Source organism: Eucalyptus grandis, chromosome 8 (assembly GCF_016545825.1).
Source record: "Eucalyptus grandis isolate ANBG69807.140 chromosome 8, ASM1654582v1, whole genome shotgun sequence".
In the NCBI taxonomy this organism is placed as follows: domain Eukaryota; kingdom Viridiplantae; phylum Streptophyta; class Magnoliopsida; order Myrtales; family Myrtaceae; genus Eucalyptus; species Eucalyptus grandis.
This window is the reverse complement of record NC_052619.1, coordinates 4,732,092-4,745,063: the sequence shown is the minus strand read 5'-3', so window position 1 is coordinate 4,745,063 and position 12,972 is coordinate 4,732,092. Positions and strand designations below refer to the sequence as shown.

The following is a 12,972-nucleotide window of genomic DNA, read 5'->3' as shown; positions in this document are numbered from 1 at the left end:
ATCGCATAATTAAATGTGATTATGTTGAAAGCACCTCCCTATCTAGAAACCGTAAAGTCTATTTGTGATGCTGGTCAATCAATTACTTCTTGTGCTTTGGGTAAAAGTTGAAACCCACGTCATCTATGATTTAGACTTCTATGTTGAAGAATATCTCAAATTACGTAACCTTTATGAGTGCAAGCTCTTGAATTCATGGATATTCCCGCCTTCCTTTGTGACAATTAGACTTAATCGAGATCGCAATTTAGTCACTCCATCAAACAAATTATGGCTTTTCATTTTTTATTCCCATTCGACAATACTTTTTCGGCTAGACTACAAGGCAAAATGTTCTTGGATGCCGAAGTCTTACCACGAAACTTGAGGTGAACATCTCTTGCTTGTTCCCTCCAAGGGAATTTCCAAAGAGAAATTAGGCTGGCTTGGGTCAAGCCCGTTCCGGGCGGCCCAAGTCCAAAACCCCAAAGGGCCGAATGCACTGGTTATAAGTAATAGTTGCTCTTAAAATAGAGACTAAATCAGCCGGCATTTTGACTTCTACAACACATTCGCAAGGTGTGAGCGAGCATGCCAGCTATATCAAGGTCCAAAATGAATAGACAACTAGTATTATTACAACATATCTCATTGTTGTTATACATGGCATGTTACAATTATCAAACCAAATGCAAATACAGAAGCAAATGAATAACAGGTAAAGTACTAGCAGTTTAGTGACCATTTGCTTCCCATTAAATCTTCTCCAAGAATGCCTTGAGATTCCTATCCGATGACCCACCTTCTTTGGCAGCTTCTCTTGCCAATCCCTTCCACTTCTTGGCATTCCTCCTTATTTCCTCTCCCTCCTCTCCATTTCCCACCACCAATTCCAAGCATCTCTTGAACTCATCTCCTTCCACTATGCCTCCCTCATTGGTGTTCACCCTCACCCCAACCTTCCATTCATTCTCGACGAGCATGGCATTAGTTTGCTGGTCAGTCCATTGGGGGAACGCCACCATTGGAACACCACAAGCCAAGCTCTCAAAGGTTGAGTTCCAACCGCAATGAGTCACAAAACACCCTACTGAAGCATGGGACAGCACCTCCACTTGAGAGCACCATGACACTATCATTCCCTTTTGCTTCAATTCCTCCATACAGCTCAACTGATCTTCTTCTCCCTCTCCTTCCTCTTCTTTGTCCTTCCTAATCACCCACAAGAATGGACGGCCGGTGCCTAGCAACCCGCGTGCCATCTCCTCTTTTTGTGCATTGGATAGCACGGAGATGCTTCCGAATGATACATAGATCACTGAACCTTCGGGCTTGGTGTCTAGCCATTGGATGTAGTCTTTCGAACTCTGGAAGAGATCACCTCCGAAGGATTTGTCCAAGGGATCTTGTCCATCCAAGAATGCGGAAGGAATTAGCGGGCCGATCCCAAGCATGGTGACATTGCCAATGGCTTTTAATGGCCCTGGTTCTAGTGCATCGAAAGTGTTCACGAGTACCCTTGGATTCTTCTCTTCCTTGAATACTTCAAATTGCACTCGCATAAGCGGTAGAGAAAAAGCATACTGATTTTTTGCTGTGAAAAATGAGGGCACGTCTCGAGGAGTTAGCGGCGGTAATCCTGGTAACTGGAGCGATGCTGAAGGATCGCCATTGCCTAGGTTTTTGATAATGTCGCCATAACCATTGAAGTAATAGTAATATATATCAAGAAGAGTGGCAGGTTGAGCCCAAATGAGGGTTGAGGGGATTTCGAGAGAATGAGCCACCTGAGCAACCCAAGGAACGATTGTGGTATAAAATATGCATGCAAATGTGCGGCCTCTGTTAAGGCTGGTAATGACAAGGTCTCTTAGAGTTTCCGAACCAAGCCGCTCGACATCGGCCATGTACTTTTCGATGTCAATCCCGGGCATAAGCCCCTCATCGGAGCCATCAGAGAAGGAGGCAAAGAACAAACCTTCGGGTGGGTTGGACTTGGCCATGCGGCGGTAAGCCGACCCTGCAGTGGCGAAGGTGACGTGCGCGCCGGTGTGTAGAAGACGCTTGGCGAATTGGAGGGCCGGGTTGATGAGGCCTTGGGATGGGAATGCTACTACAAGGTAATTGACGGGAGCCATGGTTTGGGGTTGATGCTGTAACTTCTTTTTCTTTTCCTCTCTCTCTTTCTTTTTTGTGTTGTTGGTGCAGGAATAGAGCGTTCATTGTTCCTTTTATATACATATATACCTTACTGGGATTTGAGGGGCTTGCGTAGATGATGACGAAAAAGAGAAGGCAGCTGTTCAATTTAATTACGTATATGCATGTTTTTTTATGATAAATTATAATTTGATTTCGAACTCTATGTTGTTCCACAAAGGTGTTGAGGTTGACTTTGATTATTCTCAGGGTTAGAAGAAGCGAAAACGATAATAATCCTATACGCTTCACCGCTTCTCATCTCGGATAAGTCGTAGATAATTCAAAACGTCATGAATGACGGAGTCGCCTCCCTTTTTCTAATATTTTCATAATTAGTGATAAAATTATATTTTTCTTTGGGTTAACTAAATGAATTTCCTATAACTTCATTGTCTCTCTTTCTCTCCGTCTCTCTCCCATGTTTCCTTGTTTGGTCAGACTGCAGTGGTTTAACGCATTTTGGCTTTCTCTGTCCTTGCTCAGTCGGGTACCGTCGGGGGTGTTGGGCTTCAAAACCTACCAGTCCGCCGTACATATCCAGTTTTTCATTGACCAATCAAACTCCCCTACATATATATGAATATAATATTAACATATGTATCTGACAAGAACATTACTTGCAAGAAGTCACCCGTAACTGCCCTTAAATAAAATATAACACTTGTCGGGGCAGAATCGAAATCCGATTCCATATGCATTATTAAGCATGTGGTCGAGACATAAATTCAAAGTTGAACTCCGGTGGAGAAGTTGAGTGGGTTTCTAATGGCTAAAGTACACTGCAAATACCAAAATCTTGATATGAGTGAACATTTGTGACGTGAATGATAACTATTCTAACTAGAAATTGATTTATGGAAGATAAATAGATTTTTCTGTTTTTATTTTTAGATGAGTTTTTGAGCAAAAGTACGAGTTTGATAATGATGTAAAAATTTTATTCTCAAAATAGAATATCGTTTGATTATGACATAAAATTTCTCTATTCCATGTGGTAGTGATCGACGGGTGGCAACTGGCGATTGGTTGGCAGGCGACAATCGGCAATAGGTAGTGGTGATCGGTGATTGACGGTGGACGGTAGCGATGAGTGGGTGGCCCATTAGTAGAGAGAACAAGTGATGAAAAGAGTTTTTATTTCTTATTTATGTTTCAAAAATATAGACGTAAATAAATATTTTAGTGCACATTTATGTTCCAAATATATTTAATCCAGAAATAGAAAAATAAAATTGCATCACCAAACTGATTTCTATTATAGAAATGAGTTTGGAATAGAAAATTACTTCTGGAACATAAACATAATGGTTGTCATGTGTGCCCTTCAGTGTCAAAAATTCTAAAAGGTGCCCTTAAGTACCACTTTTTTTATAAAAATAATAATAATAATAATTGAGACACTTATGGTATGTTTAGTAACCATTTTGCTCTTGGAAACAATTTCTACTTAGAAATGATAATTTTTAATTTTGTTCAATAGACAAGTTTCTGAATATTTAAATGTGTTTGTAACGCCTAAAATTTTTATTCCCGTGATAAAAATTTGTTTGATATGATCCTTGAATTTTTCTGTGACTTCAAATTTCTTTTAATTTTAAAATAAATAAATTATATAATTTTATTACATATATATTTAAATTTTATTATATAACTCTATCATATTTTTTAATATAATTTTATTATGCAATTTTATTATTTTTAATGTAATTTTATCATATTTTTAATATAATTTAATTATGTAATTTTGTGATAGTTTTAATATAATTTTATGTTACAATTTTATTATATTTTTCATAATTTCTTTTCATTTTTTATTAATTTTTTATATAATTTTATTGTATTTTTAAATAATTTTATTATATTTTTGCAACCAGCTAAAGGAAGAAGAAGAGAAAAAAAAAAAGGAAAAGAAGAAAAGAAAAGAGAAAAGGAAAAGAGAGAACATGATCTAGTTTGATTCTGAGTTGCTCTCGGAAATAAATAATCAATTTTTTCTACTTCTTAATTCCGTTCCAAATTTATTCCCGATAACAAATAAGTTCCAAAGAACAAAAAGGATACTAAACGGATCTATGTTCTTTTTTTGTTCTAAAAGACAAAAGAATAGAATTAGACATTGTTTGGCACATTATCAAATAAGCCTTTAGGGTACGAATGATAATCATTTTGTTCTAAAACTCAATTTTCGGCTAAAATTTGATTTTCTACTTCTACTCCCTGTATGAATTTCGAAGCAAAAATATATGTTTGATAACGGTACAATTTTTTTGCTCTTGGAGTATACATTTCTCCCTCCCAAGTGGCGGTAGGAGGAGGCCTGGCAAACGAGGTGATTGGTGGGGGCGTCCAGTGATAGGCGGTGAGTGGGTGGCGAGTGGGTGGTGATAAGAGTTTTTCATTTTTCACTTTTGTTTTAGAAAAATAAAAGCTAAAAATTTTGATTTTTTATTTTTGTTACAAACTTATTTCAAAAATAAAAATTTGTTCTAGAAATAGAAAAATAAAATTAGATTATCATACATGTCTTCAAGTGCCAATTTTGGCAAGGATAGTTGAAAATTTGAAATGGCTTATTTTAAGAATAAATGTGGTTTTGTGGCTTTTTGGAGTTTTCTATTCAGCAAGTAATATGCAAAATGACGTCATTTTGCCCCAAAAATTGATTTTAAATATAGATATCAATTAAATTAAATTAAAAGACTAAGGTAATAAAAGGGGGAGGGGGCAGCATTTTAATGAGGGCCTCCACGGCCCTTCTCGCATTTAGAAAGGGCTGGTGATGGTAGGGTGAGGGTCGACTAGGGTCACCGAGGCCTTGGTTAGTGGTTGGCGACCCTAGCCTACTGTCAACGAGGCCTTTAGGCCCTTGCGCACTTGGGCCAAGGGCCACCACTAACTATAGTGGAGTCTAGATAGGGTTGGCAATGGTGGGGTGAGGGTCGGTTGGGAATAGAAATTATGTATAGTTATCAAATGTGTTCTTTTACTTAGAATTTGTTCTAGGGAAAAGAAAGAAATAAAAAATAGTTATGAAAAGAAATTATTTATCGAAATAGAAATGTTACCAAATAGGCCTTAAGTGTCTCTTTCTTATTTGATTTTGGCACTTAAGTGTACCTTTTAAAAGTTTTGGCACTTAAGGGTTTGTTTGTTAACTTGCCCAATAGTGATTGATTCTATTTTTTTGTTCCAAGGAACCCAAAAAAAATAAAAAAATCCAGTTGGTAAATTTTTTATTCCCATGAATAAATTTAGAATAAGGTTAAGAAGTAAAAAGAAACTGGTTCTTTGCTCCTGAGATTAATTCCAAAATCGAGTCCAACCTATTTTCTTTTTTTTCTTCGTTTTTCTTCTCTCTCTTCTTTTTCCTCCCACTAATCACTGACCATTGTTGACCACTACCATCGTCATCAACAGTCACCAATGACTAGTTGGACAATGTCCGATGAGCTTGTTGGAGCCTTGTTAGGCTAGGGCGAGGTCCGGCAAGCTTGCGAGTCCGGCAAGCTTGTTGGAGCCTCACCCAACCACCGTGAGCCCCGGCTTTGGCCTTGTTGGTGGCCAAGTGAGCTTCGCTCGAATTTGGTGAGGTTGAGGCTCACGGTGGCCAGGCAAGCCTTCAGCGAGTTCGCTGAACCTCACCCAGCTAGTTGCTAACAATTGGCCACAAAGAAGGAGGTAGAAGAAGAGAAAAGGAAAAAGAAAAAAAGAAAAAAAAAGAAAAATTAAGAAAAATATAATATAGTATTAGAAAATTAAAAGAAACAAAAAAAATTTAAGAGTCCTATCAAATGCATTTCTATTTTGGGAATAAAATTTTTGGATAGTTACTAAACACTTTCATATACTTAGAAATTATTATCGGGAATAGAATAATAGAGAATCATTTCCGAGCAAAAATTATTCTCGGGAATAGAATGGTTATCAAACGCAGACTAAGTATCCACTTAAGCCAAGTTTTAGCACTTGGGATGTCTGGCATACTAAGAATCATTTCTAACATTGCGAGTTTTAATGTGGACTAAAAATGAAATTTATTTGACTTAAAAGCAAAGCAAAGTTGTTGATAATAAAGAGAATGAGGATACATGTTTGATGGATGATAAATATGATAAGTTGTTCATATTTTGGCTTTAGAAACCCTTTTCTTAGAGCATTCGAGAAAAGACTTCTAAGAGTCATAAAACTCATTATAATTGTGCTAATTTATCCTAAATAATTTAATGGTGTCAATTTAGTCCTAAATCTTTTAACTCGGTACTAATTCAGTATTTCCATCTAATTTTGTCTAGATATTGTTAATCTGTATGCTGGTTGACTTACGTGGCACCGTTGGGTGCCGACGTAAATAATTTTTAATAATTTTTTGATTTTTTAATATATATTTTTCTTTTATTCCTTTTTCTTCCCTTTGCCGGTGATCGGCCACTAGCCACAATTGATGGCCAAGGGGACTAACCTCGCTTGGCCACAAAGCAAGGCCGAGCCTCGGTGAGGGTCAACCTCGCTTGTTTGGCTAAGGTTAGGGCTCCCTTCACGGGCCTTGCTAGATTTGGCTTAGTGAAGCCAACTCTTGTTGGGCCTTACTTGGGCTAGGGCGAGCCCTAGTGAGGGCTCCCCTTGTAGGGCATCATCTTCACTCGAGCGTTGCTTAGTGAAGGGAGCCCTCACTGAGGTTGGCCTTCCTCAAGCGACGGCCTCATGCAGACTAGATTTGGTTTTCCTTTTTTATTACAGTATTTTTAAATCCCAATAGCCTTTTGTTAGATAGCAACGCAATACCTTTTTATCTCTTCAACAAAGCGAAGGGATTGGGTTAAAATAAAAAATATGGGGAAATTACTTAATTAGTCATATATCTATTGTATGGATGCTAATTCAATCCTAAATTTTTCAATTTTGTCAATTAATCCTAAATCTTTGTAGAAAATTCCAATATAAGTCCTTCGGCAAATTTTCGCTCACTAATGTAGTGGTATGCATTGTACAATGGCTGGCGATAATTGGACTACCTTGCTAGCAAATTCTGGCAAAAATAAATCAGAAGTACTACATTGAAATTTATGCAAAAGTTTAGAACTGAATTAACAAAATTGAAATATTTAATACTTAATTGACATCCGTACAATAAGTTTAAGATTGATTGGAGCACTTTTCTCTAAAATATGGCCCATTACAAAGTTATCGATAGGGTTGAAAGATAGAAATTTGTCCTCATAAGAATTTATTAAATCTATTGGACATTTATCAAGATTTGCTTGTATAGCTTGAAAGCATAATTTACCACAAGTATTCTTAGACCTATTAATTCATAGAAAACTAATAGATAGTAGAATAGGTACATCATGACATTTACTAAGATCATTGTTGAATCACCTTATCTATAATTGTATAGACTAACGATTTTGCATCCACAAGAATTTTTAAACTTACTAATCTATTATTTCATAAAGAAAATAAATATAAAAAATGCTAACGGAGAGTTGAATAATAGTACCATAGTCACCAAAACATCTCAGAATTTATACAATTAGTAAATTGACTACAATATGTATATTAGGATAATTTTAGATGAAGAAATTGAAATTAGAAGATGATCATGAGGAGCAAGAGCAAAAGAAACCGGAGGAAGTATTATTGATGTTAGAGAGAAACTACTACGAAGGAGGTGATGATGTCGATGTAGATTGGGGAATGCAAATTGATGATTGATTGGTCCATTAAGATCAGGACTTTTCTATAGCACGTTTTGTTCACTTCTAATTCTTTTTGGTTGGCTAGTAGTTTTTATTTATATTAATTTCTCCCCGTGAATGCTTACATCTTCCAAAACTATACAGAGCATCACTTGTTTGATCTTTTACTTTTGGCACAAGTTTTAGACGTTAATTTGTCTTAAGGGGTACGATCATATTATTAGCTCAATAATTTTATCTATATCTTGTTTTTAATGAGTACTTGCAAAATATGGCTAAGCTTTTATATGTAGTGTTACTTTATTTTTATTTTTTTTGTAGTTATTCGACTACCTTATTTTCCACGTCGCATTTTTTTACTTGTCTTTAAGGCTGGTAATGACAAGATCTCTTAGAGTTTCCGAACCAAGCTGCTCAACGTCAGCCATGTACTGGTCGAAGTCAATCCCGGGCGTAAGCCCCTCCTCAGAACCGTCAGAGAAGGAGGCGAAGAACAAGCCTTCGGGTGGGTCGGACTTGGCCATGCGGCGGTAAGCCGACCCTGCAGTGGTGGAGGTGACGTGCGCGCCGGTGTGTAGAAGACGCTTGGCGAATTGGAGGGCCGTGTTGATGAGGCCTTGGGTTGGGAATGCTACTACAAGATAATTGAGGGGAGCCATGGTTTAGGGTTGATGCTATAGCTTTTTGTTTTTCCTCTCTCTCTTTCTTTTTGTGTTTTTGGTGCAAGAATAGAGCGTTCATTGTTGCTTATTTACACTTTACTGGGATTTGAGGGGCTTGTGTAGATGATGACGAATAAGAGAAGACAGCTGTTGAATTCTATTACGCATGTGCAAGTTTTACGTGACAAAGCATCATTTGATTTACCCATTAAAAAAAGTGGGTTGGTTGAATTCGTATTCTCTAGGGTTCCTCAATGTGGAAGTCAAGTTTAATTATTATCTGGACAAGAAGAATAAGCGAAAACAATGACAATCACATATGCTTCTGCTTCTCATCTTGGATAAGTCATAGATAATTTAAAAAAGAAATGATTTAAAAAAGAAATGATTGGATGATAGTTTTTAATTTACTATAAGAATAATAGCTTATTTTGGAATGTAAAAAAGTGAAAAATGAATAATTATAAATTATTGTGTGGCGCACTAATTCAAGAATTTGTGAGTCACGTTACGATGTTATCTTCATAGTAGCCAAAAGGCTATTATGTTAGCAAAACTCAATTTAAAATATGGTGAATGATGGATTTGGCTATCTTTCCTAAATGAATTTCCTATTACTGCGTAAGTTCTCTCTCCCTTTGTCTCTCTCTGTTGTTTCCGTGTTTCGTCAGACTGAAGTGTTTAATCGCATTTTGGCTTTCTTTGTCCTCGCTCTGTCTGTCGTATATCGTGACACAATCATGGGGGACTTCAAAAACCTACCAGTCCACTGCATCTATTCAGTTTTTCACTAACTAATCAAACATTCTATATATGTACTATATCTGACGAGAATATTACTTGTAAGAAGTCAACATATGCATTATTTAGCAAGTGGTCGAGACAAAATTCAAAGTCGAACTCCGGTGGAGAAGTTGATATCGAGTGGGTGGTTTTTGACACTGCGAGTTGGGATTTTGACTTAAAAGCAAAGCAAGGTTGTTGATAATGAAGATAACGAAGATATATGTTTGAATGGATGGTAAATATCAAATTTTGGTTTAGAAACCCTTTTGTTAGAACATTTGGGAAAAATATTAAAAACGTCATAAATCTTTTTATATCAGTGCCAATTTAATCATAAATCTTTTAATTGTGTCAATTTAATTCTAAATATTTTGACTTGATGCCATTTCAATTCTTCAGCTAATTTTGATCGACTATTACTAACGTGGATGCCAACTGACTTATGTGGCACCACTAGTATTGACATGGATAACTTTAAATAATATTTTAATTATTTTTTATTTTTAAATATATTTGTTCATTTTTTCCTTTTTTTCTCTTATTCATTTCTTCTTCCTTTTGCTAATGATTGGCCAATGGCCACAAGCGATGGCCAAGCGACTTGGCCTTACTAGGCCATGGCAAGGCCAAGCCTCAGCGAGGGCTTATCTCACCAATTTGACTTGTGCAAGGCCACGCTCGCTTGGATGAGGGCTCCCCTTGTCGAGTGATGACCGAGCGAAGGCAACACTTGGTGAGGTCACGTTAGCCTAGGCATGGGTCAACCTTGCTAGATTTGGCTCAAGAAAACTATCATCGAGCATAGCCTTTGCTTCGGCATCACCTAGCGAGGGGAGCCCTCGTTGGGGTTGCCCTCGCCCAAGCCACACATCTGGCGAGACCAACCCGCCTAGCCATTGCTTGTGGCCAGTGGTTGGTCACCAACAAAAGGAATAAGAAAGGAATGAGAGGAAAAAAGAAGAAGAAAAAAAGCCAAAAAATTAAAAATTATTAAATCATTATAAAAAATTGTCTACATTAGTGTCGGTGATGCCCTATAAGATGGTTGGTGTCTATGTCAACAATATCTGACCAAAATTAACCGGAAGAACTAAATTGGCATCAAGTCAAAAAATTTGGGACTAAATTGGCACTATGTCAAAAGGTTTAGGACTACATTAGCATAATTAAATTGTTTAGAACTAAATTGGCACAAATAATATAAGTTTATGACTTCTTTGACACTTTTCCTTAGAGCATTCTATCGGTACTTATAGGTCTTTGGATCATTGAAGGGATAATTGACATGTTTAATTGGCCAAAAATCTTCATTTAGTTTAAAGATGATACCATGTGAATCGCTAAAACATGTAACGTGTGATGTTGAGAATCCTCATTGATAATGGAATGTAAATGGTGTCCGCTCCTGCTATACTCGTTATTTTTGAACGATGACTCATGTTTTCCTTCATATGTCGTATTTTAAATCCCAATAGCCTTCCGTTAGATAGCAATAAAATACCTTGGTTATCTTTTTTCTCTTTAATAAATTTAAGCAATCCTAATTAGTCTAATATTTGTTGTACGGATGTCAATTCAATCATAAATTTTCAATTTCACTAATTTAGTAAAAAATCTTTGGGGAAAATTCCAATATAGTTCATTTGGCAAATTTTTGCTCACTAATGTAGAGTTATTGCTATGTATAATGGCCAATGATAACTGGAGCACATTGTTAATAATTTCTAGCAAAAATACATCAAAAGTAATACATTGAAATTTTACGCAATGGTTTAGAACTCAATTAGTAAAATTGAAATGTTTAAGACTGAATTAGCATCCGCATAGTAGGTTTAAGACTTGTTGGATAACTTTTCTCTGAAATATAGCCCATTGCAAAAAGTTAATGATCGGGTTGAAAGATAGTAATTTGTCCTCATGATAATTTGTTAAATCTATTGGACATTTATGAAGATCTACTTGTATAGTTTGAAAGCATAATTTCACTAGTATTCTTAGACTTATGAATTCATAGAAAACTAAAGCATAGTAGAATAGGTATATCGTGAAATTTACTAAGATCATTGTTCAATCACCTTATCTATAATTGTATAGACTAATGGTTTTGCTTGCCACAAGACTTTTTAAAGTTACTAATCTATTCCCTCATAAAGAAAAACAAAAACACTAACGGATAGTTGAATAATAGTACCATAGTCACCAATATATTTGAGGATTTATACAATTAATAAATAGACTATACTATGTATATTAGAATAATTTTAGATGAAGAAATTGAAATTAAAAGGTGATCATGAGGAGCAAGAACAAAGAAAGAGGAGGATGTAAATTGTTGATGACTACAGAGAATATGATAATTGTTGATACCTAAATTTTGATGACATGTTTAGTCATTTGCTGCATTAAAATTAAAGGTCGGTACTAACTCTTAAATAAAAACATTAATCAAATTGCATATAGATGTGTCGCGACCTAAATTTTCAGGGGCAATCCTAGAAGTCTAGGTTAATGGATTACTAAGTCCGAAGACTTGGCGCGGACCCTCCCAAGTCCTACCAATCGCGACTTGATAGAAATTAATTCATTTAAACATGCAATTTCAATTTGGAGTCGCCACTAACCAATTATGGCTGGTTAGAAACCCAAGTAAAGTATGGGAGAATACTTTACTATTGCGAACCAGAGATTCAATAGGTCCGGGACATGATTACGCTAGATTAATCTAACGCCCTTTGGGTACCTTTTATTTTAATTTCAAAAATATTTTGCAGGCAATGTTGATTAATTTAAACCTAAGTTACTAACATGCAAATGGTGGTCATGCGGGTGCGCAATCAATAAAATAACATTCAAATAAAAAATGTTAATAAAAATGCATGTCATAAACATGATTTCTAAATGACATGACACCTAATTTTTCTTTTTTTCTTTTTAAAAAAATAATTATATGCAATCTTAATCTAAATTTAATATGCATGGATTTTACTTTAATGATATGTGAGATGCAATTCATATGGTATGACTTAAACTTATTACTATATGTATGCAATCTAATTTTTATAATCCTAAATATGCATGTGCTTCATGACATGAGATGAATGACATAATAATTCTATATGCATGTTCTTTTTGTGATTTTTTTTATGATTTTTTTATTACACATATGCAACCTATATTAAACAATGATGACATGACATTGGATTAATTATGAACTAACCTGTTAATTAACCGGGTAAAAGACTTTTGTGTTTTCTTTTTTTTATTTGAAATGACCTAGTAATTTTCATTAAAAAAAAGGTGACATAATGATGCAATGCTAATTTTGGCATTTTTATTTTTATTATAAAAAAATACTACATGATGAGAATGTTAAAACATTAACCTATAACCTTCTAATTAAAACGCAACATGTAATGTGTGCATTATAAAATCTATATAACCTAAATAACATTTTTTGTTTTTGTTTTTTAATATTTTTTTGTGTTTTGGTTTTATTAAAGGAAAATCATCCTAATTCTACATGAATCTTAAAGAAACTAAAATACGTTGCTTCAAATGTGAAATGAGTATAAACCTAAATATCTAATATGATGCATGATATGTGATGAGCAAATAATAACACGCTAAAATAAAAATCCATCCATGTA

At 35.3% G+C, this 12,972-nt stretch overlaps 1 protein-coding gene across 1 annotated transcript; it reads right to left on the bottom strand.

The window, feature by feature from the left end:
• Window positions 1-488: 488 nt before the first annotated feature.
• LOC104428682 (phloretin 4'-O-glucosyltransferase) lies at window positions 489-2,182 on the bottom strand. Its single transcript, XM_010041643.3, has one exon. The coding sequence runs from the start codon at window positions 2,115-2,117 to the stop codon at window positions 735-737; it is 1,383 nt and encodes a 460-aa protein (XP_010039945.1). The 5' UTR covers window positions 2,118-2,182; the 3' UTR covers window positions 489-734.
• Window positions 2,183-12,972: the final 10,790 nt, after the last annotated feature.